At 39.9% G+C, this 24999-nt stretch overlaps 1 protein-coding gene across 1 annotated transcript; it reads left to right on the top strand.

Annotated features, from left to right (window-relative positions):
- The first annotated feature begins 1889 nt into the window (after window positions 1-1889).
- LOC133854436 (asparagine--tRNA ligase, chloroplastic/mitochondrial) lies at window positions 1890-23217 on the top strand. The gene is made up of 15 exons (XM_062290642.1): window positions 1890-2362; window positions 8500-8568; window positions 8963-9073; window positions 17634-17738; window positions 17840-17977; window positions 18370-18450; window positions 18776-18853; window positions 18947-19015; window positions 19127-19201; window positions 19346-19429; window positions 19667-19753; window positions 20827-20922; window positions 21042-21116; window positions 22107-22233; window positions 23037-23217. Exons 1-15 carry the CDS (start codon window positions 1916-1918, stop codon window positions 23150-23152), a joined length of 1758 nt encoding a protein of 585 aa, XP_062146626.1. The 5' UTR covers window positions 1890-1915; the 3' UTR covers window positions 23153-23217.
- Window positions 23218-24999: the final 1782 nt, after the last annotated feature.

Raw genomic sequence — 24999 nt, 5'->3', positions numbered from 1 at the left:
AAGTCGGCAAAAATCTGTTATTTTTGGAAATAATCCAAAATGAGCATGTCTCTGTATTTTAATTATAACTTTTTCTTCGAGTATCAAATTATGGTGAAATTTCTAGCGTTAGAAAGCTATGAAACAATTGAACAAATATGTCAGAAATAAGATTTTCCTAATTCAGACGTTTACAATGCCAAAAATGCCCCGCAATAAAGAACCGCAAATCTGTACGAATTTTGGAATCATTTTCCTACTTTGATTGAAATTCCAGAAAATGAAAAGACTTATACTTATTCTATTTGGACTAAAAGACCTATTTACAATTTTTCTAGGATTCCTAGGGCTTCTAGAGCTTCTTTAATCTCGATAAATAGGCAACCTTCGAATAGAAGAATTGGAGGCTACTTCAAGAAGAATTTTGGTTTTTCTTTCTTCCTTTATTTTTTATTTTTATGTATATAATTTTAGTCTATATTAGTTGTAACTAATACCTTAGTTAGGGCTCGATTGAAGTCCTAATCATGTCTCTTTAAGTTTTTCAATTTGCTTTACTACAATTTATATATTGATGCTTAACTTGATTAATTCTAGTTTCTTGAATTTCTCGTATGTTTATGTTTGGCCATCATATGTGGTATGGACTTGTTATTTATGTCAATTCGGATGACCTAGTCCTGGCATAACAGAGTAACGAAAGAACCCCGACACAGGTTCTTGGATTAATCAACATAAAGACAACTGGAATAGATACCATATTCCAATTTGAGTGTGTTTATCGATTTCCATAGATTTATGCTTTCTTGAAGAACAACTTAGTAGATACCATGTTAAATCCTTCAAGGAAGAAAAAAGTTAGAGTAGATAACATATCTAACTCGTTGCTTAGGAAAATCAAAAGCTTTAGGAGAAGATACCATTCCCTTGTGGCTGGTAAACATTAAGCATTATGTTGTGATTGCAGTATTATGCATATTGCGAATCTTATTTGAGTATGATTAACGGTGGGTATCGAAGCCCTACCTTTTCTTCTTATTATTTTTAATTCAATATTTTATCCCGTCTTATTCAACATATCTCTTTTAGGAATTTCTCTTTAAATACAATTTATACCAATCCTCATGGGAATGATCTTGTATTTGCCTACTATACTATTGTTTTAATCTTGTGCACTTGCAAGTAAAACATACAAGTATTTGCCTATTTATTTAGGTAAATATTTGCACAACACCTAAGCGGGACGGCAAACAAAATGGACGAAGCCACCTTTTGGCCAGATCAAAATAAACTAGGATGCGGCTGTGGACCAAAAGAATAAGCTTATGGGAGTGGGGATTATAGCCTGGCACCACAATGGCCATGTTCGGGCTTCCATGTGCACCATCAAACCTTATGTATTAGACCCATTAGTGGCAGAGGCTCTCACAGCACGGCAATGAGTGGAACTCTCTCGTGATCTTGGGATCCAATCTATTTTGCTGGAAGGAGACGCTAAGGAAATAGTTCTTGCCTTGGAAACTGGTGGTGATTCGTTAGGAAGTTATGGAAGCATAATTGCATATGCCCGAAACCTCCCATCGCATTTCTGTCATGGGTTGTCAATTTTGTAAAGAGAGATGGGAATGGTGCCGCACATAAGCTTGCGAGACCGGCTGTATCTCAAATCTTGCAACAGGTCTGGGTTGAGTCCTACTCGAGCTATATCACGGCAATTGTATTTGCAGAGCAAGAGCTGAAGAGCCCCTTTCTACTGATATAAAAATTTGAGTTTACCTTTAAAAAAGAAAAAAAGAAAAAAAAATTGCGAAAATCACAAAAAGAAAAAAAGAGGTGGAAAAAAAAAATAAAAAAAAATCCACAGCGGATAAAATGTGCTTATATTCTCTGGTGGCCAGTGCTACGAGCAACCAACTGTCCGAGGAAGACCAAGCAAATGGCTGCTGCTATGGCACCGGCCACCCCACTTCGCCTTAAACCCTACGCAGCTCTTCGCTATCTCTCACTCTACACCAAACCAAACCCTTACCCTAACCTCCTCCGCAATTGCCCCAAAGGCTTAACGAAGCCCCTCATTCCGTCATTTTTTAACCGCCCGGTCCCATTCTCCGGCGCCGGCCTGGCCGTAACTCGCCGGAGATTATTCTGTAATATTGTCTCCGGAGCTCTCCAATCAGGCGAGGCCGTGGAGAGGACGAAACCGGAATTTGCCGATAAGCCGAGGGCCGAGATGGGCGAGAAAATTGGGGAGTTCAGGAAGAAGCTGAAGATTGCGGATATAAAGGGCGAGCCTGATGAAGGGTTGGGTCGCGTGGGGCAGACCCTGGTCGTGATGGGCTGGGTTCGGACTCTTCGGGTTCAAAGCAGCATTACATTCATTGAGGTAACAATCATTGTGTCAATTGTATCATTGTTTTTGTGGTGGTTTATTTGTGATGGTGCTGTTTGATTCCCGGGAAAATGTAGGAACAGAAATGGAACCAGATATTTAAATTTAGTAGTAAATATTCAGTTGACCGGACATAGATAAGTTGAGTTCAGTTTCTCAAAGTATTTTGAAGACTAATAATATGAGATAATTTCCTCTTATTTTTGTGCACCAATGTCTCGTAAACCGAAGAGAGTTTTGCAATTGCAATTATTGTGTGGATTTGAATTTAATATTTTGGTTATTTAACATGTCGTCGTTGGAAGTTAAAGTAATCGAAATTGTGTTATGAGCCTGCTAGGTAAGTTTGGTGTTTAATTAATAAAATGACAATTGTTGACACTTCAAGGGGTCAATTTCCTCCTGTTTAGCTTCTGAATCTTTCATGCCCATTTCATTGATAAAGCTTGGTTTAAATACAGGACTTGAATAACTAAAATACAACCATAAACACACAATTCTAGATAACTGCTATACAAGATACTAGATAACTGCTATACAAGATAATAGATAACTGCTAGAGTCCAACTGCTTCTGCAGTTGCTGTACACGATCTCCCTGTTCTGCTCCCACTAGACCAGTTGATCTCCTAGCATTCAGGACTTCTACCCACGTTCCCTCTTCTTAGCAGAAGCTGGACATGGAGACGACACCGTTTAGGGAATTTACATAATTTAAACATAAGTGGACATCCAGCTGTCCTAAACTCTCAGCAAGTTAGTTGGTCTGCCCCCACGTGTCCCCTTGATAAGCACCAAGATGACACTTGCCTTAGGCTGAACCCTCTTGTCTTCTTTAGATTAATTGAGACAGCCTTGCGCATAACACGACTCCTGTGTTCAGAAGACCTTGCCCACAAGGTTAGGGAAGGATGTTCGAAGCTCGTTCAGGTCCTCCCAAGTCGCGTCTTGTGCTGTCGTACCCGTCCACTGGATGAGTATATCAGCCCCAGCTTTGTCCCCTTTTTTCTTCAGGCGTCTGGCTAACGCAATTTCTGGTTCCGGAGCTAGAGTTCCCTCTGTTGTGAGTGGCGGTAGGTGCGGCAGGGGAGCAATTTGGTTACCCAACTTTTTCTTGAGGTTAGTGACATGGAAAATAGGATAAATCAGTGAAGTTGGGGGGAGGTCGAGTTTGTATGCTACTGCCCCAATCCTTTGGGTTACCTGGAAGGGTCCGTAGTATCTTGGAGAGAGCTTGAGATTTCTACGGATAGCTACTGTCATCTGACGGTACGGGCGTAGCCGGAGATAGACCCAGTCACCTACTTCGAACTCCCGGAAGGTGCGGCTGCGGTCTGCAAAGTGCTTCATCCTTTCCTGCGCGTCTTGAAGATTCTCCCGGATAAGTGCTAAGATGAACTCTCTGCTCCTCAATTCCTCTTCCACTGCTTGCACCCGAGTTGATCCTGCCTCAAATGGCATTAACCTAGGAGATGGATAGCCGTACACGGCTTCGAACGGGCTCACCTTGGTTGAAGTGTGCACAGAAGTGTTGTAAGCCCATTCTGCCAATGAAATCCATCGCATCCAGTCTTTGGGACGGTCACTGGTGAAGCTTCGCAAGTATCCTTCCAGCCCTTTATTCATAATTTCCGTCTGACCATCGGTCTGTGGGTGGTAGGCTGAGCTCATCAGCAACTCAGTGCCAGTTACACGGAACAGCTCCTTCCAGAATTGGCTAGTGAAAATCGGGTCACGATCACTGACTATAGATTTGGGCAACCCATGCAATTTGAAGACATGGTCCACAAATACTTTAGCAATCAGATTAGCAGTGTAGGGGTGACTGACAGGAATGAAGTGAGCATATTTGCTCAACCGGTCGACTACCACCAAGATGACATTCTTCCCCTGTGAGATAGGTAATCCTTCTACAAAATCTATGCTCACCTCAGTCCAGTTTCGTTCTGGTATAGGTAATGGCTGTAACAATCCTGCAGGGTGGAGGTTCTCGGAGTTGTTGCGCTGGCAGATGTCACACTCCTTGATGAATCTCCGGACTCCTTGTCGCATCCCAGGCCAGTAAAATTCCTTCTTTAGTCTTGAATATGTTTTTTGTGTCCCCATGTGGCCAGCTAATGGGCTGCTGTGGAACTGTTGTAGGACTTGTTGTTGGAATTCCTCCAAATTACCCAAATGAATCCTCCCCTTGTAAAAAAGGAGATCATTGTGGTATTGGTACTTCGTCTGATCCAACTCCCCTTGTTGGTATTGCTGAATGAGTTGCTGGAGCTGCTGATCTGCTGAATAGCTATTGGTAAGTTCTTTGGTCCAGGAAGGCTGTAAGGTACTGATGACTTGGTTGCTCATATTGTCTGTTGCCTTGCAGGTTGGTTGCTCATCGGTAATTAGAACTTCTGAGCCTTGTTGAGCTTTTGAGTCAGTGTTTGGCCACTCCATTCGAGACAGAGCATCTGCAGCCCTGTTCTCCCTCCCTTTCTTGTACTCCACAGTGAAATCAAAACCCAAGAGTTTGGACACCCACTTCTGCTGGGCCGGAGTACCAATTCTCTGCTCCAGTAGGTATTTGAGTGCCTGTTGGTCAATCCTCACCTTGAAGCTATGCCCCAGCAAATAGTGCCTCCACTTCCTGATGGCCATGACTAGGGCTAGTAGTTCCTTCTCGTACGTAGATAAGTTCAAGCTCTTGCCCTTGAGTCCTTGGCTGAGATAAGCCAATGGTTGTCCAGTCTGCATCAAAACTGCACCTATACCATCCCCTGAGGCATCACACTCAATGATAAAGGGTTTAGTGAAGTCAGGTAGGCCAAGGACAGGAGGGGTGGACATGGTTGTTTTGAGTAGGTTAAAAGCTTCTTCAGCTCTGTCATCCCATCTAAAAGAGTCTTTTCTCAACAACCTAGTAAGTGGAACTGCTATCCCCCCATATCCTTTCACAAACTTCCTATAGTATCCCGTTAACCCTAGGAATCCTCTTAAGGCCTTGATGGTTCGAGGAATGGGCCAATTAAGCATGGCTTCAATTTTAGATGGATCAGCCTTTACTCCTTCCTCTGAAATTAAATGGCCTAAATATTCAATCTCTTGGCACCCAAATTGACATTTAGATATCTTAGCATATAATTGATGGTTCTGAAGCAATTCTAGGACAGCCTTCAAATGGTTTAAGTGGTCTTTGATGTTCTTACTATAGATCAAGATATCATCAAAAAATACTAACACACATTTCCTTAAGTAAGGTCTAAAGACATCATTCATGAGGCTTTGAAAAGTTGAGGGTGCATTAGTTAGCCCAAATGGCATAACTAGGAATTCATAGTGTCCTTCATGGGTCCTAAAGGCAGTCTTTGGAATGTCTTCCGACTTCATCCTAATTTGATGATAGCCGGACCTAAGATCAAGCTTAGAAAAAATTACCGATCCATGTAATTCATCTAAGAGTTCATCAATATTGGGTATAGGGTACTTATCTTTGACAGTATTTTTGTTGAGGGCACGGTAATCCACACACATCCTCCAGCTACCATCAGCCTTTCTCACTAGTAAAACTGGAGATGAATAAGGGCTCTGGCTGGGCCTTATAATTCCAGTGGACAGCATCTCCCTCACCAGCTTTTCTATCTCTTCTTTCTGGTAATAAGGGTACCTGTAAGGCCTGGCGCAAGTGGGCTGAGCTCCTTCAGTCAACTGGATGTTGTGGTCAAAATTCCTGCTTGGTGGCAGTTCAGTTGGTTCCTGAAAAACTCCTGTGAACCCCTCCAATAGTTCAGTCAGTGCTGGGTGCTGCAGCCTCTTGGGTGTTGGTGCCTCAGCCCCTATGAGTTGTAACCAAATTCCCTTACAATCTGCCCCTGCTTTCCTTAGAAGTCCCTCACCCTCTACTAAATTATTTGCAGTTTTGATGAGACCTTGTAGACTAATCTCCTGACCTTGGTGTGAAAACTTCATGGTAAGCTCTACAAAGTCCCATAGGATAGGGCCTAGAGAACTTAACCAATCTACTCCCAGTATCATGTCACACCCTCCTAAAACCAATAGATGTAAATTAGTTTTGAAATCATACCCTTGGAGGCTGAATGTTATTGCTGTACAGCATCCGGGACAAGGAATGATGTCTCCATTGGCCACCATCACCGTGAGTTGGCTCCTCCCTTGTGCTGGTAGTCGGAGTCTCTTGGCCAAATTCTGATCTACGAAGCTATGAGTGCTGCCTGTGTCTATGAGAATTACCACCTGCTGCCCTAATATTCTTCCCATTAGCCGCATAGTCTTGGGGGCTGGAGTTCCTGCCAATGCATGCATAGAAATGCCTAACAATTCTGCTCCTTGTGGTTCCCCTTCTGACTCTTCTTCCGGTTCTACCTCTTCTACCCTTATCTCTTCAGGCTCACCCAATTCCACCCCTTCCAGCAAGAATAGCCTAGGTCGATTACACCTATGGCCTGGCTGGAACTTCTCATCACAATTATAGCATAACCCCTTCTCTCTTCTTTCTTGCATTTGGGCTGGAGTCAACCTTTTAATAGGAATGCTAGGTCGTCTATTGAAGTTGGGATTGTATGGAGGGTTAGTGTTTCTGGTTTCTGATGGTGTAGGAGTGGTAATGCGAGGTGGGGTAGGTGCTGCCGACAGTTTAGTGTAACCCTGAGAGTTTGTCACCCAAGGTTGGTACTTGTGGCCTCTACCTCTCAGCCTAACCTCCTCTTCTTGTAACTTAGCCAGCCCGAAGGCAGAGGATAAGGTAGTGGGTTTCAACATAGTTACCATGATCCTCACTTCTTCCTTCAAACCACTCAGGAACGTACTCACCTTAAACTCTTCACTCATTCCCTGAATTCTATTGGAAAGGATTTCAAACTGGACTTGATAATCCTCTACGGTTGAAGTCTGCTTAAGCTTGGTAAAGGCTCCTACAGGGTCATCAAAGGCTGAGGGTGCAAACCTAGTCTTAAGGGCAAACACAAATTCCTCCCATCCTCCAGTGTGGCCTGCATCCATTAACCAGTGATACCAAGTAAGGGCTCTACCTTCCATGTGGAAGGCAGCAATAGGTACCTTCTGATTTTCTGGGGTTTGGCTATATGTAAAAAACTGCTGGGCTTTAAGGATCCATGTGACAGGTTCGGTTCCATCAAACCTAGGGAAGTCTAATTTGACTGTGCGGGTTTGTATACCTCCTCTTCTATCATTCTGATCATCCCTTCCTACTTCACTATTCCCACTATTCTCTCCCTGGTTTTCCCCATTCGGATTACTACTACTCTCCCTACCACTCTGATTTTGATTCTGATTTTGACTTTGAGTAGTGGCCAAAAGACTTACTTGTTCCATCAGGGTTTTGAGCATCTCCGTGTGTTGATTGAGAGTCTCCTTGTTGGCTGCTACTGTCTCACTTAACTGGGCATATCGGGTTCCTTCGGCCATGGTCGCAAGAACGCGGCTCTAATACCACTTGTTATGAGCCTGCTAGGTAAGTTTGGTGTTTAATTAATAAAATGACAATTGTTGACACTTCAAGGGGTCAATTTCCTCCTGTTTAGCTTCTGAATCTTTCATGCCCATTTCATTGATAAAGCTTGGTTTAAATACAAGACTTGAATAACTAAAATACAACCATAAACACACAATTCTAGATAACTGCTATACAAGATACTAGATAACTGCTATACAGGATAATAGATAACTGCTAGAGTCCAACTGCTTCTGCAGTTGCTGTACACGATCTCCCTGTTCTGCTCCCACTAGACCAGTTGATCTCCTAGCATTCAGGACTTCTACCCACGTTCCCTCTTCTTAGCAGAAGCTGGACATGGAGACGACACCATTTAGGGAATTTACATAATTTAAACATAAGTGGACTTCCAGCTGTCCTAAACTCTCAGCAAGTTAGTTGGTCTGCCCCCACGTGTCCCCTTGATAAGCACCAAGATGACACTTGCCTTAGGCTGAACCCTCTTGTCTTCTTTAGATTAATTGAGACAGCCTTGCGCATAACAAATTGAATTTCTGTCTGTTTGATGGTATTTGAATTGGTAAAAACTAATGCATAGAATATGAATTTTTTTTGTTACTTTTGGTGCATTTTACTTCTAGACGTCTTACTGTATTAAGGTGTCCTTGTTATATATGTAGGTCAATGATGGTTCATGCCTTTCAAATATGCAATGTGTGGTGGACTCGGGCGCTGAAGGCTATGATCAGGTACCTATCACTATGAGCAAATTCTTTTTCTTCCTTTTTAAAGTGAAAAGAGTAAGATATGTCCATGATGTGTGTGACTATGTGTTAGGGGTGTATAGGTGTAAAAAGATGTGAAATGCCCACCTTTGATTGGCTTATGAAGTGTCTGTCCAATAAGACTCCTGCTCAGTTTTCAAAGCCTCAATGTGTTTGAAACTGATTTGCTATTAGGCTGAAACACCTCTTATAATATAGAAATCCTTTTAAGCAAGTTGTATAACATGCAAAATATGAATTTCTATTTTTTAAAGATTCTTTTATTAATTAGGGTAGCTTATCTTGATATATTCATTTCATTCTAGTACATATCTAGCTTTCATTGTGTCTTCTTTCAAGATTTGGAGCTAATTGATAGGTAGAAGCTGGTTCAATTGCAACTGGTGCATCAATATGGGTGCAAGGGATTGTGGTGGCCAGCCAAGGATCAAAGCAAAAGGTGGAATTGAAGGTCAAGAAAATTGTAGTGGTTAGTATTTTCTACCATTCTTATTGAATGGGGTGAATTTAGCGTATTTGCCATGTTATGCAACTATGTAGACTTCTGCAATGAAACTTTATTACTTTTACAATTTACGTAACAAATTTGCAACAATTCACAATCTAATTTATAGTCTTCCCACATAATATATGTATGTGCCTACTGAAAAAGCTTCAGAGGGGGTAGGGGGTATTGGTGATGAGTTTAAGTTTCATTTAGTGAAGTGGTCGAAAATATGTACTTTGATAATTTCATGGGGTTTGAGGGTGAAAACTTTGATTCAGTTTAATCGAGCCCTTTTGGTTAAGTGGTTGTGGCGGTATGCTAGAGAGATGGAGGCTTTGTGGAGATCGGTGGTGGACAATAAATGTGATAGTTTGAGGGGAGGTTAGTGTTCTAAGGAGGTTACGGGGCCCTATGGCATGGGAGTGTGGAGATGTATAAGGAAGGGGCGAGAGGGTTTTTCTAAATTTTTGAGGTATGAGATGGGACATGGATCTACGATGTAGTTTTGGCATGGTGTATGATGTGGGGAGCAGCCTTTGAAATTCTCTTTTATAGAATTATTCACTATTGCTCGTTGTAAGAATGTGTGGGTGGCGGATCATATGAAGTTCCGGAATGGAAACATATTTTCTTTTTTTTTTGATAAATAATTTCAAATTCATCAATAAAGCGCAGAGGGGTGCAACTCTAATTCACGGGAAGTATACAAGAGCGCCCCTAAAAGGGAGGAACAGGTAATAAATTTAGAAAGTCTACAAAAGTAAAAACACCTTGGTGGTAAAGACCGGACGCTAACCAAAGAAATAGCATGTTAAGCACACGCTTTCTTAACACCACCATTACAGTCTCTACATCTTCAAAAAGCCTCGCATTCCGCTCCCGCCAAATGCTCCACAAAACACAGTGAGGAACTAACCGCCAAGCTTTTCGAGCAAGGCCATGCCCAAAAGATGCACCCCAAGTAGTCAACAAATCCAACACCGTTTGTGGCATGACCCACTCAACGCCAAATAAAGAAAACATAAAGCTCCAAAGCTCACGGGCGATGTCGCAATGAAGTAACAGATGATTAATAGCCTCCCCCTTCTTTTTACACATACAACACCACTCAATAACCACAATATTCCTCTTTCGCAGATTGTCATGGGTCAGTATTTTTCTTAAAGCTGCAGACCATACAAAGAACGCCACCCTTGTCGGAGCTTTAGCATACCATATATTCTTCCACGGAAATGAAGGGCCTTCTTTCCTACTAAGCACTTCGTAATAGGACCTTACTTCAAATAAGCCCCTTGTAGAGGGATTCCAAACTAACCTGTCGCCCTTTCCTTGTCGAATCGAAGTGGAGTACAACTGCTCGAAGAAGGAAAGCACCATCTCCATCTCCCAGTCCTGGAGTTGCCGCGTAAAGAGAACATTCCAATGAATATTTCCATTATGAACTACCAAGTTATCCACCACCATTGCAGCTTTGTTCTTCACAATACTATACAGAACTGGATAACAGTGCTTCAAAGATCTCTCTCCACACCACCAATCATGCCAGAAACTGATATGTGACCCACCCCTTACCGCAAACCGAACAGAATTGCAAAACTTCTCCCATCCTTTCCTGATATATTTCCAAACCCCCACTCCATAGGAACCCGAGACCTCAATAGAACACCACCCACCCTTTAGGCTCCCAAATTTGGCGTCAATCACCAAACGCCATAAAGCCTCTCTCTCCCAACCATATCTCCACAACCATTTAACCAGAAGTGCTTGATTAAACTGGATGAGATTGTGAACTCCCAACCCACCTGAATGCAATGGAGTACAAATTTTGTTCCATTTCACTAAATGAAATTTGGCCTCATCCCCTATGCCACCCCATAAGAAATCCCTTTGGATTTTTTCAAGACGATTAGCCACTTTTAATGGAATAGGGAACATCGACAGAAGATACGTGGGGAGATTGGACAGCGTGCTCTTAATAAGGGTCAACCGCCCGCCCTTCGACAAATACATACGCTTCCATGCAGCCAACCTCCTTTCCATTTTCTCAACAACCCCTTTCCAAGTAGATACAGACTTGTAAGAGGCACCCAAAGGCAGACCCAAGTAAGTCATAGGCAAAGAACCAACTCGACAACCCAAAAGCTGAGCCAACCCTTCAACATCCTCCATCTCACCAATAGGAACAATTTCTGATTTTCCTAGATTGATCCTTAAGCCCGATGCTGCCTCAAAGCACAGAAAGATACACCTCAGATGTCGAATTTGTTCTTCTTGCGCCCCACAAAAAATCAACATATCAGCAAAAAGTAAATGATTCACTACTATTGCCTCTGACTCTCTAGGTCCCACTGCAAAACCTGTCATCGAACCTTGCTCCAACGTAGCAACCAGCATCCGGCTCAAAGCCTCCATAACCACTACAAATAATAAAGGTGACAGAGGATCACCTTGTCGCAACCTGTGAGAGCGGGTAAAGAAACCCGACGAAGTTCCATTGACGAGGATGGAGAATCTCACCGTAGAGATACAAAAACGAATCTAAGCCCTCCATTTCTCCCCAAAGCCACATCGTTGCAGTAAGTAAAGCAAGAAATCCCAATTCACATGATCATAAGCCTTTTCTAAATCCAACTTACACAGCAACCCAGATTCTCCCGAATGAATTTGGCTATCCACACATTCAATAGCAATAAGCACTGAATCCAAGATTTGTCATATTTTCTTTACAAGATTTGTGCATGATTAGGAGGTGGAAGTGGTCTTTGATTTCTTTGAGTTATTGTATTCCCAAAGAGTAAGGCAAGGAGGTGTGGATAAAATGTATTGGATTCCTTCTAAAAGGAAATCGTTTCAAGTGAAGTCTTACTATTATGCGTTATCTCCTTTGGTAAGTTCGCATTTTCCTTGGAAGAGTATTTGGAAAGTAAATGCTCCTTCAAGAGTGGTGGTCTTTGTGTGGACGATGGCTTTAGGGAAAATCTTAACTTTGGATAATTTACAAAAGATGAATGCTACTGTGGTGGATTGGTGCTGTATGTGTAAAAAAAAGTGGAGAGTCTATTGATCACCTTCTTTTTTATTGAGGTTGTAAGAGAATTATGGAGTTATCTTTTCTAGTTGTTTGGGGTTCCATGGGTTATGCCTTGAAAGGGTGAGAGAGTTGTTGGTGAGTTGGAGGGAACAATTGGGACACTGTAATGCTTTGAAAATGTGAAGGTTTGCTCATTTGTGTTTAATATGGTGTATTTGGAGAGAAATGAACACAATGAGCTTTTAAGATCGTGAGGCTGTGATGTTAGAGTTGAAGATGTTTCAATCCTTTTATACATGGATAGTAGTATTTAATAGTTTGATTGCTTCTAATTTCTTGAAGTTTTTTGCTTTCGTAAATTACGTTTTACTCATCAAAAAAAATTTCTCGAAGTTTTATTCTTTTTCTATACTTTATGGATTCTTTTGTATACTTCTTATGTATTAGGGTTGCGCCCTTCTGTGCATGAGCAATTTGGGGCTAACAATTTTTGAAATGACCCGCCAAGCCGACACAAATACGATAATAAAGTAGTAGGTTGGGTTATAGTGTAATAAAATTAGGGTCAAATCAGGTCGACCCGATTGGTAAATGAGTCAATTTTAGGTCAACCCACTTAACCCACTTTGAGGAGGCTTTATCATGTTATTTATTGCAATGTAATCTTATTTTCTCTTTTGCTATGTGTTTCTTTATTTAAATGAACTTTATTGGACTATTATATTATTTTGATTAGATCTGTGTTGAGAAGTTGAGTTTTGTTTATTAATTATGGTTATGGATAATTGGATATCGATTATTAAATTGATTGTCATGAATCTAGTTGTGAATGTGTATAATTGATATAATTTTTGCTTATAAGATATGAAATTTGTGTTAATTAGGTCTACCAAGTATTTGGGTCAGTTTAACTCATTTATATTAAATAAGTCGAAATAGGTTGAAATAGGTCATGTCAGCTCAACCAAAAATGATCTATATATTTAACGGGTTATGCAGGTCGTATCGTGTCACTTGTTTATTTAAATGGGTCACGTTAGAATTGAGGGAGTTTGACTCATTTGATAAATGAGTTGTAATTGTTTTTAGGTTACTATTCACAGCCCAGCAACAGCTGCCAAGTTCTATGCTACTATTTACGTTATAAAAAGCTCATTGTCCTCTCTCTCTCGACAGCGCGTCTAAGTGCGTACCGTCTTTCCTAATCTGTTGTTGGCTTCTCCAACAATGACTTCAGTTTTTTTTTTTTTTTGGTGTGTTGCGACAAATCTTTCTAGATGGTTCTTTGTTGAAACAAAATCGTTTGAGTTCGCAATGGAAGAGGGTGGCTCAGTTTTGTGTGTTTTCGAAAGGAGTAAGGGCATTATGCATTCTTTATCCTTGGGTAAAGGGACTGTGCAATGGTAGTTGACTATCATGGAGGAGATGCTTAAAGCAGAGGCCACAAAGAAGTTTTTGAAGTCCTACAGAGTGGGGGCTCTAAAGCATATATTCTACAGAGGGGTGTTAATAGATTAGGTCGTTGCAGAGTATGGCGGTGGCAGCCGGAGGGGCTTTGTGGTTGTTCCAGAATGAGGATGAGGGAAGGGGGTGGTCAGGCTTTGTTCGCGAGTTCAAGAGGACCATAGAATTGTTTCAGACATCCTCTAGTGATGGCTAGAATCACCACATCAATAGGGACGGTGGAATGAGTGTTGGCAGAGAATGTTGGGAAAAGGACGTTTGTTGAGGTGTTGGTTGGTAAGGGGCATCGTACGGCGGGCACTACTCTTCCTATGGAGGGCCATGTCAATCTAGAAGATGCAATACCACAAGTACAGACGGGCATTGGTTGAGGTGAGCATACGAATGCACGGAATCCCTGGCTTCATACTGAAGGAGGGAATGTGGCAGTGCATGAGAGTGAAACAAGGGGTGTCAGTGGGGCCCTATGTTTTGAGAAACCAACTAGAGTGTTTGAAGAGGGGAAGTGGATTGGATGACTTCGTATTTGAATGGGGGTTTGGAATCGTTTGGGCCGATGTTAGTCAATACTTCAAAGCAGGTTGTAAATGATACGTTGGAGCCCGATCAACGAGTGAGGGCCCAACCCTCTAAGAAGTTAGTTGTTGATGATCAAGGCCTAACATTAATGGATCAAGATGAACATGCGTTAAATAGGAAAAAAGCCTGCTTATCCCCCAAGTGAAACACACTTTTCAGTTGAAGATTAAACCCACCTTTAAGTGGGTGCCGAAGACGCGGGTCAATCCCACTGTCAAGTGGCTAGCAAAGACACGGGTCGGGGCTGATATTTCTTCAGGCAGGGTCTGGGTGTGGACTTGAGCTACGCCCAATCCAAAGGACCACCATTGGCTTCTCTGGTGTGCCAATATGAAGTGGATGCTCGTCTACGAGTTCTGTGGGAAGGGAGTTAGAGCTTATTAGGGGTCGCAGGGTCGAATACTCTCGCCAGTGGTCCTCTGACTACGGTGGAGACTTCCGGTAGCCAATTGCAGTCTCTATTGGCCTCCCCTCCCTTGGATTTCACTAGCGATGCGATTGTGTCGGCTTCCCTCAGCGTTGGACTTCCCGATATGGGAGTCAGAGGTAATGCTTTCAAGTATGTAAAGAGGCCTCGTGAATTCCAGCATTTGGTTCCTTGCTTAGGTAGTGTTGTTGACTTTGGGTGCTTAAGCTCTAGTGGAGTGAATGCCAATGGGGGTTCTGTAGAGTTGGTTGAGTCCCCACACTCCTGTCTGGTTTGGGTGTTGACCCAGTTTCTAATCCCTCAGAGTGGGTTATGGTGGTTAAAAGGGGGAAGCAGACTCCTTTGCCCGACTTCTATCCTCCCTTACTTGCTGCCCTTGAGGAGTTGAAAGGGGTAGTAATTGTGTGAATAAAGGAAAGGGCATTGTTTCCTCTACGATGGGTGGTTGTGATAGGGTCCCCGTGGATGGGTTCAACTCTTGTGTTGTTGTGATCCCGCCTTGTTTGGTTATGGATTTGTACTCAGAGGGGGAGCCTTTGCCTTTGAGCTCTTGCCCTCGAATAGCAAGCGAGTCTTTTTTGTTGCAGGGTCAAAGTCTTCAGCGTGGGTATTGCAGAAAGTGAAGGAAATTTGTCATCAAGTGGGGTTATCGTGTGAGGGGTTTGTGAAGGAATTGATGACTTTGCTTTCGATCATCGAAGCGAGCCACTTCCAAAAGGAGTCAACCTCTAGGTCCAAAATGGTTGTCAAAGTAAACAAAGAATTAAAAAGACTATCTTGTTCGATAAATTATAATTCGAAAGCTGAAAATTCTAGCCGAGGCAGGGTTAAGGGGGAGGGTTGTTATTGGTTCTTTATTAAGCCTAAATTGCTTTCTTAGAATGTGAGAGGGCTGAATGAGGGGGACAAATGCCTTGTAGTTAGGAATTTGCTCAGAGAGTGGAAGGCACATGTGATTTGTTTTTAGGAAACTAAGCTGGAGTCTATGTCTACTAGCATTCTGCGAAGTTTGTGGGGATGTCATTACGTGGATTAGTGTTGTGTAGATTCTAGTAGAGATTTCGAAGGGATCTTGTTTATGTGGGATAGGAGGTTGATAGAGAAAATAGACGAGTGCTTGGGAGATTTACTGTCGCTCGCTCTGTCAGAAATGTCGAAGATAATTTCTCTTGGGCCTTTGCGGGCGTCTATGGTCTCAATTTCGATAGTGATAGATGATATTTATGGGATGAGTTGGCCGGATTGCTTTGTTGGAGGAATTTGCTGTTGTGCATTTTCACAGTGAAAGATCGGGTGCAGACTGATTTTGTCCAGCCATGGTGGAGTTCTCAAATTTCATTTTTGAATAGGGGCTTATGGATATTCCTCTTGTAAGGGGTTCTTTTACATGGTCTAACGATAGAGACCCTCCCTCTAGATTAAGAATTGATAGATTTCTTATCTCCCCTGAATGGGAAGTCCAGTTTCCTGACTGAATGGGAAGAACTTCTTTAGCTACTTTAGCCACCTTTTCATTTTTAATTGCTTTTGACTCATTAGGAACATCTTCAAAATCCTCTTCTTACACAATATTTGTACTAACGCCTTCCTTTGCCGCATCCTTGAAATCTATGTTGTTTCCACCAAGCAGAGTTGTCCCTTTTAGATTGTATGCAACCAAACTCATCTTCTTTTTCTCAGGAATTTCCATACATTTAAAAATCTCTGAACCTCGTTTAGCCAATTTAGGAAATCTCTTGTATGAAGATGACCATTAAAGCTTGGTAGATCTATTGATAATTGTTTACACTTTTAAATCCTTGGAATACACCTTCGGCAAAGTCTCCATCATTGCTGGAATTCTCCAAATAGGTTGGCCATCTATTTGGAAGCATATGAACACATTCACAAACAGGTTGAACGAGATCCCCATCATTTTTGCGAATCGTATCGTTGTTGTGGTTCACATTTGGATTCATTGCTAGTCAAGCAAGAGCTGCTTGAATATCACATAAAGCTTCTTGTGCCTCACGTTGGAAGTCTATGAATCCGGTTCTCGTAGGAGCTTCTCTCTTGGAAGTGTCATTGCGAGTGAGGTTGCTGCCGTTGCATGGTTTAGCCATCAAGTCAAGGAATAACAGGGCTTTAATACTAACTGATGTGTGGAAATGATAGAAAAAAGTATGACTCTCTTGAATCCTTGAACACCACAACAACAACAAAAGTCAGGAAGAAAAAATCTCAAATTTTTATTATAAATAACTCAATAATGAACTTGATGAAATAGGGTTTAATAGTAGCCTTTATATAGGGTGCAAGACTCCAAGCCTAAATAGAAATCCTATAACTACTAGGACACCCCAAAAAGTAAATAAAATAAAGCAAAAAAAAAAAAAAAGAAAGGGAAAGAAACCCTAGCCGTCACTTAAATTTATGGTACACCTTGTCTTACATCACTTCCAATAAGGTAAGAGTTAACCATTCACATACCAAAAGAAAGGAAGTTTACTATTTTCATGGGTAAGAACCATGCCTTATTGATGGTTCGTATTTTGAAGCATTTGAACTTAGTTGATTGGATCTTCCAGAGGCTAAACCTCGAAATATAAGCCTGAGCCCCATGTTATTATTGTTATCATTTTATGGTGCTTGGATAGTAGAGGGCAATAAAATGGGCATTAATTACTATCAACTTATCAAAAAATAGTAGAGGGCAATAGAATAAGTTGTTCCTATTTAATGGTCAATACTCATACAGATGTGAACACTTAGTGCTACCATTGCTGCATCAAAGAGAAGGATCTTTTATATTGAACCTAAATCTAACTAAGAATGAATTTTTATCGATTTTGCTCCCATTATACAGCATTGTGTATTGGCTGATGAATTTAGAGAGAGAATTTCCTGCCTTCATATTTGCACTTGAATGAATCATCTTAACCAAGTCACCTATGCTGATTCTTCTGTGTAGCCAACCTCTATAAATTATTTATTAATCCATTATGTTTTAGCATGTACTACTAGTCTACTCTCTTGTCTCTTAATGAATGTCCTGTCTACAGGTCGGGAAGAGTGATCCTTCCTATCCAATCCAAAAGAAAAGGGTCAGCAGAGAATTTTTGAGAACAAAAGCTCATCTTCGTCCAAGAACAAACACTTTTGGTGCGGTATGGTTCTGCTTATTGTTTACCATAGTCTGGTATTAAGTAGCAGATGCTGATTTGATCCCTTTTCTCTTTTATTGTTTAATGATGCATGTTGGTTGTAGGTTGCTAGGGTAAGGAATGCATTGGCCTTTGCTACGCACAAATTTTTCCAAGAACATGGGTTTGTTTGGGTTTCAAGTCCTATTGTTACAGCTTCAGATTGTGAAGGCGCGGGTGAACAGTTCTGTGTGACTACTTTGGTATGTGCTGTGGCTTAAAATAGTTTCTTCTATAGAATGTTAAATGTTTATTACATTTTGTGTTTCGTAAGGTAATACAAATTTTGCTTTCTAATCTGAACTTGATGTTTTCTACAGAGCTGAATAAATAAATCGTTATCTATAACTTGAGCTATTCTTGATGTTTACTGGTTTTCTGCTGTCTTTTTTCTTTACACATAGTTTAACATTTTTATATATAATTAGAGATATGAATAAAATGCCATAGTGCAAGGTATGATTTGAGCCTATTGTATGGGAGGCCATTAGGTATTAACACCGCAGTTGGTCCTTGTAATGCTGCCATTCCATTTAGTTGTGCTGCAGACCTCTTTATGCTTCTATAAAACCTAAAATTATTTCTTAATTAACAGATACCAAGCTCCGGAGAAGCTGTTGGTTCTCCTTTGGATGCCATTCCGAAGACTAAGGATGGGTTAATTGATTGGTCACAGGTGAGTCATTCATTGCCAAACTCTTTAAGTTACTTGTACATAGCAAATCAGATCATGTTGGCATGCGATTTCCAATTCATAGTAGTATTATATATCGTAACCATCTGAAAACAACATACTTGAATATCCGGTGAGAACTAATTATGTTATGTTATATATTATGGTTAAAGGACCTTTTGGTGTTGAATAGTGTCTGGTTTTGTTTTTAAGATTATGATAAGTGTAGTCAGTATTTGGAAAATTGTTAACACAAGTATGCAGTTCTGTTAATCACCATTGATTCCATTATTTTTTTTTTTTTTCTCTTTTCATTTTTGTGTGTCAGGATTTTTTTGGGAAACCCGCATTTTTGACTGTCTCAGGCCAACTAAATGCTGAAACCTATGCTACTGCTCTTTCTGATGTAAATCTCTAACCCTGCCTGTCCTTATTATTAGCATCAATTTGGCAATGAAAATAATTGTATATCTTTCTTTCTGTAAATGACTTTGGCCAGGTGTATACATTTGGTCCCACGTTTCGTGCAGAAAATTCTAACACATCTAGGCACTTGGCTGAATTTTGGGTAAGTGTTCTTTGTTCCTTTAATTCCTTTAATGTCTCTTTCCCTGTGTAGTTCTTCCTGTTCATGTATTCTCGATCAGAATATCTTAGAACTTTTTTCGCTTTGCTTAAGATGATTGAGCCGGAACTTGCATTCGCTGATCTGAAAGATGACATGGCCTGTGCAACTGCCTATCTCCAGTACGTAGTATGTTTCCCTTCATAACGTTGTCAATTCAATACTATCATTAGACTGTACTCTGGCAAGCTGATGCATGCGCACATATTACAGTTCTTGCATGGGATCTTTATTATTGGACTTCTAAAGTAACATATGCCTCTATGCTTGAAGGTGAGATATATCCTCGAAAATTGCAAGGAAGACATGGACTTCTTCAATACTTGGATTGAGAAAGGAATCATTGATCGACTGAGTGTATGAACTCTTAGTGTAACTTATCCTTAGTCCTTGCTGTTGTGTATTCATTTCTTTCAAGATATACTCCTCCAAACCTCCTTCTCCTTCTATTTTCTTTTTCTTCTTCTTCTTCTTCTTCTTCTTCTTCTTTTTTTTTTTTTTTTTTTTTTTTTTTTTCGTTTTTAAATATGATGTTCTTGCTTAATTATCATCCACCCTGATTTTTAGCAAATATATTTTTTCTCCAATCAACAGGATGTGGCCGAGAAAGACTTCGTGCAGATGACTTACACTGATGCAATTGAACTTCTTCTAAGAGCAAATAAGAAGTTTGAATTCCCAGTATTACTCATTATTCTTGCTATTTAAATTGTTGCCAAAATCTATTTTAATTCCATTAACGGTATATATATATATATATATGTAAGTTACAAACCCATCTAGTGGGTCTCCCATGATCTCTCACTCTCTTCTGTTGTTACAGGAGGAAAAAGTGTTATTTTAGCTAGAGCTCATTGGCCTTAACCGTGGTTATATAGCAGCAAGTTATTTATAATATCTTTAAAATATTGCTTCTAGATGGATTTGTCGTGATAAATTAAAAAAAATGTCACCAATCTAATTTGATCAAAACTGTAGTGTTTTTTTTTTTTTTTTTTTTTTTTTTTTTTTTTTTTTTCACTAAAGGAAGCGACTTAGATGTATCAAACTAAAATGTTTTTGTGTACTGATTCTACCATTGAAGTCATATGGTATGCTGCCCCGAGTTTGTAATGGGTTGTCTTTAGTACCAGGCTATTTTCTCTTCTCCCTGTAACCATATGTGCTAATATTGCAACGATTCCCTATTCTGACCAGCCCTTTTTTTTTATCAGAATATTTAATTTTTTATCCAACCCTGAAGTAATAAAGAATTAATTAGGAAAGTTTGGCATGGACCTATGCTTTCAAGTTTCGAACAAATTTGCTCTTCATGTCTTGGATTACAAATCAGTTACCTTAATCTATTGTTATAAGAGCTTGATATTTGAATCAAAGGATGTGTGGTACTAGATAGCTTCCTTGTTGGACTTTCACTTTCTAATCTTCAGAAATATGCTACTTGATGCATATGAATGATGATAGGATCTGCTCTTTACCTGTCTAGATGTTGAAAGGATCACTTGTTGCAAGATAACTTAAACAATTTAATAAAGATAATGGGAAAACTCTAACATTTGGGATGATATTAATTATTTTAGTGCCACAGAGATGGATAGCCTTTGGTTTGTTTTAGTGTTTGATATGTGAACTATATATTTTTTTAAGCAGTCCGCTGCAGTATTTATGTTGTTTCTCATTACGTTGTTTGACAATGCTTTATCTGCCATCTAGCTATGTTATTTAAGATCATTTTTCTTTTCTCCCAATTATAGGTGAAGTGGGGATGTGATTTGCAGAGTGAGCATGAACGTTACATAACTGAAGAGGCATTTGGTGGATGCCCTGTTATAGTCAGAGACTATCCTAAGGCACTAGATCCCCCTCTTTCTTCCACTCTTTTGTTAGAATGAAGAAAGAAAAACTTATGCTGAGGTTTATTTCTATAGTTGGATCTTACATTGTGAAATTGTTCAATTTAAAATTTCAGGAGATCAAAGCATTCTATATGCGGCAAAATGACGATGGAAGGACTGTTGCAGCAATGGATATGTTGGTTCCTCGGGTAATCTTAAGATTTCTCATTTCGTTTCTCCTGTTGCTGTTAATTAGTTAGATTTGTCTAAGAAACTGGCGATTTAGTAGTGTTTTCTTGAGGAGTAGTAGTGCTGCAAATTTATAAACAATAGCAATGCTAAGCCTTTTGATGTTTGTATGGCAGCAACTCATTCAGAAGACGAATGTTTGTGTATGTGTGACTCTAATAGAATGTTCTCTCTCTCTCTCTCTCTCTCTCTCTCTCTCCACGAACTTTGGGTGTAGTTCTCTGATAGCCTTCAGTGGTTCAATCTTGTAGTTGTGCATGTGATATATTTAGGTGTACAAACTTTTTATCATGTTACTTTATTTCAATTCCATAGCATTTTATAGATAACTGAAATTTAGGGCATTTATTTTGTTGTAATGTATGAGTTTTCTTTGCTCAAGAGAAAACTATGAGGACTTCTATATTAAATATAGGGTTCTATTGATTGTTTTTTCCTCTTTTCAAGGAATATAGTTTACATTTGAAATAAATGGTTTAAAATTATTTAACTTGTAAAAGACATTACCATTTAAAGGTTATCATAGAGGGTGAACAGAGGTTTTATAGAGGTGTATTGCTTATTATTCTTCCATACTTTACAAGTCGCCATCCATGTGAGGTATGTTTGGTTGTTTGTGGTTACTTGGGGGCTCCTTACACTTTTAAGGATATCTCGATTATTTATAAAAAAAAAAAAATGAAAAAAAAAAAAGTTGTTTGTGGTAAAAAAGTGCTATATTTGGAGTCAATCAAATCGTAAGAGTAAGAGAAATGATAGCAAAAGTACAGGCCGAAGAATGCTTGTGGTATCAAATCATGGCTAGGTGAGGCATGCCCCACGTGATTCCATGTGGCATATATTTATTTTCTACCATCAACATTGACATGTGAAATTGGTGAATGGGCTTTTATCCAGAGGCTTGCGTTGACCCTTACATAGGAACTTCATTGATATTGAATCTTTGTCAGATTGGTGAGCTTATTGGTGGAAGCCAGAGAGAAGAAAGGCTTGAATATCTGGAAGCTCGTTTAGATGACTTCGAGCTGAATAAGGACAGCTACTGGTGGTATCTTGATTTGCGGCGTTATGGTTCAGGTGAGGGATTGTTCTGTTTAAAATTAAGAATTTCTCTTCAGTTGGCGACATTTGTGACTGGTGCACTTAATAATTTACAATTTAGACTAATTGGTTCTACTTGCATCAGTTAAATATTAAAAGTATAATAAGTTGCTTAAAAGGTTTATGATTTTAAAATCTGAAATTGGAACATAATTTATCTGAGGTGTTATCTTTAGTGGGGTTTTCCTGATGGTAGATCCTCCACCATGTTACTGCCATCAGTAACTTTCGTACTTGAGGATGACGTACAAGATCTCATGATCTGGGAAGTGAGAGCTGATAGGAAACTGGGTAGTTTTGATTGGTTGCAACAGAAAAATTGAGAGAGGAGGTGCATGTATGCTGCTTCATATGATTTTTTGCGATTACTTGGTAAAAAAAAAAAAAAAAAAATGATGTTTTGAACATCCAGAGAATAAGGATAGTTTTGGAATTACAGCTCTTGATGAGACTTTGTTGACAGATTAAATTTGTATTAAAATAGATGGTAAACAGAATATGAGTAATGTTAGGGATCATATTTTTATCTTCTTAAAGTTGATGTGGCTTTTAAAATAATAATTGGATTTAGAATGGATCACTATTAGATTTTGATCAAACGATAAAAGATGGTCTTTAGCATTACTCTACTGAATATGGAGTGGTGGGAGAGAAGGTTTGGAAAAAAATTATACTTAGGATGTTATTTAATAACGAAGTTATTGTTTCTATGTTTTGTTGTTGAAATCTTTTATCAGTAACGTGCGTTTTTTTTTATGCCCTGTTTTCTTGTATGCCAGTTCCTCATTCAGGGTTTGGTCTGGGCTTTGAAAGGCTTGTGCAATTTGCAACTGGAATGGAGAATATAAGAGATGCAATCCCTTTCCCAAGAACACCTGGTTCAGCTGAATTTTAATATCGAAATTGGCATTGCTCTCTTCTTCTTTGGCTCATTTTTTTTTTTTTTGGGGGGGGGGGGGGGGGGGGGGAGGGGTTCTTCAATTGTAATTGAGCTCAGTCTTCTTCTTTTTCTTTTATTTTTACCTGCCCCTCCTCCCTTTTCCTCTCTCTTTGCTTTATGCATTTGTACGTCAAATTTTTTGAACTATGTTGGAAACACAATAAACAAAATCTTAAGCCAAGTTGGGCTGTCTCCCTCTGAAGCATGAAGTTCAACATTTCATGTGATTGTAAATGAAATACTGTTTCTTGTTGAATGTTTACAGTTTGTCTTCTTTGAGCTCAATGCCATGTTGAAGAATAAAGCTTTAAATGTCATTTTGGATATTTTCTCTTAAGCTTTCATTTGTGCCCATTTCAGGAAATATTTGGACCTTGTGGACGGCTAATGTTTTAATCTTCTACATAGCATTTTGACCGTAATAAGTTGTGTTGTGTAAAATATTAGTTAAAGCTCCCTAAAACTGGCGTTCGCAAATTTGATAATAGAAATTCTTGTAACGGCACCATTTGATGTAATTGGCTGTCGTCAAAATTGGTTCCTATTGTTTGGGGTAAAAAGTGATTAAAAACTTCATGGGTTAAGCAAAAAGACAATAGGTCATTACCATTAGAAAAGTTGACAGAATTCGTTAACGCGTCACTAAAGTACCAATCATAGTGTGACACGTGTTACTTATAATAAAAAATAAAAAAAGTTATTATATATATATTGAAAAAAAAAATAAATGGGATGGTTTTTTTGACAAAATGAAGGTGACCGAATTACCTTCAAAGTCATGAGAGTGGTTCAACCACCCCTTTGGTTGGCCTTGAGGCGATTGAACCATCCCATGACTAATTGACTATTGGGGACGTCATGCGAAATATTGTGTGCAAGACCAAGACCGCTGTTGATTCGTAATGCTGATTAAGAGAGAGTCTTGCAGAGTGGACTCGTCAATGGTATCACAAGGGAAAGCTTGATCAAATAGTAGAGCCATTTTTGAAGGGAAAGATTGTGCCATAATGTTTGGAGAAATTTGGTGAGATCACAATAAATTGTTTGCCTTAAAGATGGAATCGAGCGGCCATCAATGAGCGATGTGATGTGGGGCCTTGAATTCACATTACAACTCCTATTTACCACGTAAAGAAGTCTCAATAGATCTCTTAATCTTATAACTCTGGGCAAAAAGTATCGACAATAAAATACTTATTACATCACAAGATAGCAATAATTATATAGAGTAAAATGCTAATTCTCTAAGGTATCATAAAATAAAACATTAAGTGTTAAGGAATATTTCTTTCCCACCCAAGGTGGGGCTAGATTTGCCCTCCAGGTGGGAGTCCGGACCTCGAGTTTTGGTCACTGGCAGCTTCCAGGATTTATTGGACCAATCAAATCAAGTTAAAGAAGACATAAAACGTTCACACAGAGCTTCGTGCTTGACAAGGGCAAAATAGGCATGTGGCATACATGAGTATAAAAAGGGAGTATCAAAATTAAAAAAGGCAGATCTATTATCTTTGGGAGATCTTCTCTCTCTCCCTTTCTCTCTTCTCTATATAGACACTTGACTGACTTGATCGTCGGAGGAGGCCTCGCCGGCCAACCCCCGGTGGGCCTTTCTTGTTTTGTAGGCCATGGCGCGGGCGAAGGGGACGTCCCTGATGCCGCCACGTCACCGGACCAAAAAATTGCATCAACACTTTGGCGCCGTATGTGGGAACGACGTTGTCGTTCTTACAAAAATAAAAGCTCAGAACGGTGACTGGTGGTAAGAGGCCTCCTTCATCAAGAGAGGGCGAGTCGAGCAG

Source organism: Alnus glutinosa, chromosome 13 (genome assembly GCF_958979055.1).
Source record: "Alnus glutinosa chromosome 13, dhAlnGlut1.1, whole genome shotgun sequence".
Classification (NCBI taxonomy): Eukaryota; Viridiplantae; Streptophyta; class Magnoliopsida; order Fagales; family Betulaceae; genus Alnus; species Alnus glutinosa.
This window is presented reverse-complemented; position numbering and strand designations above follow the sequence as displayed.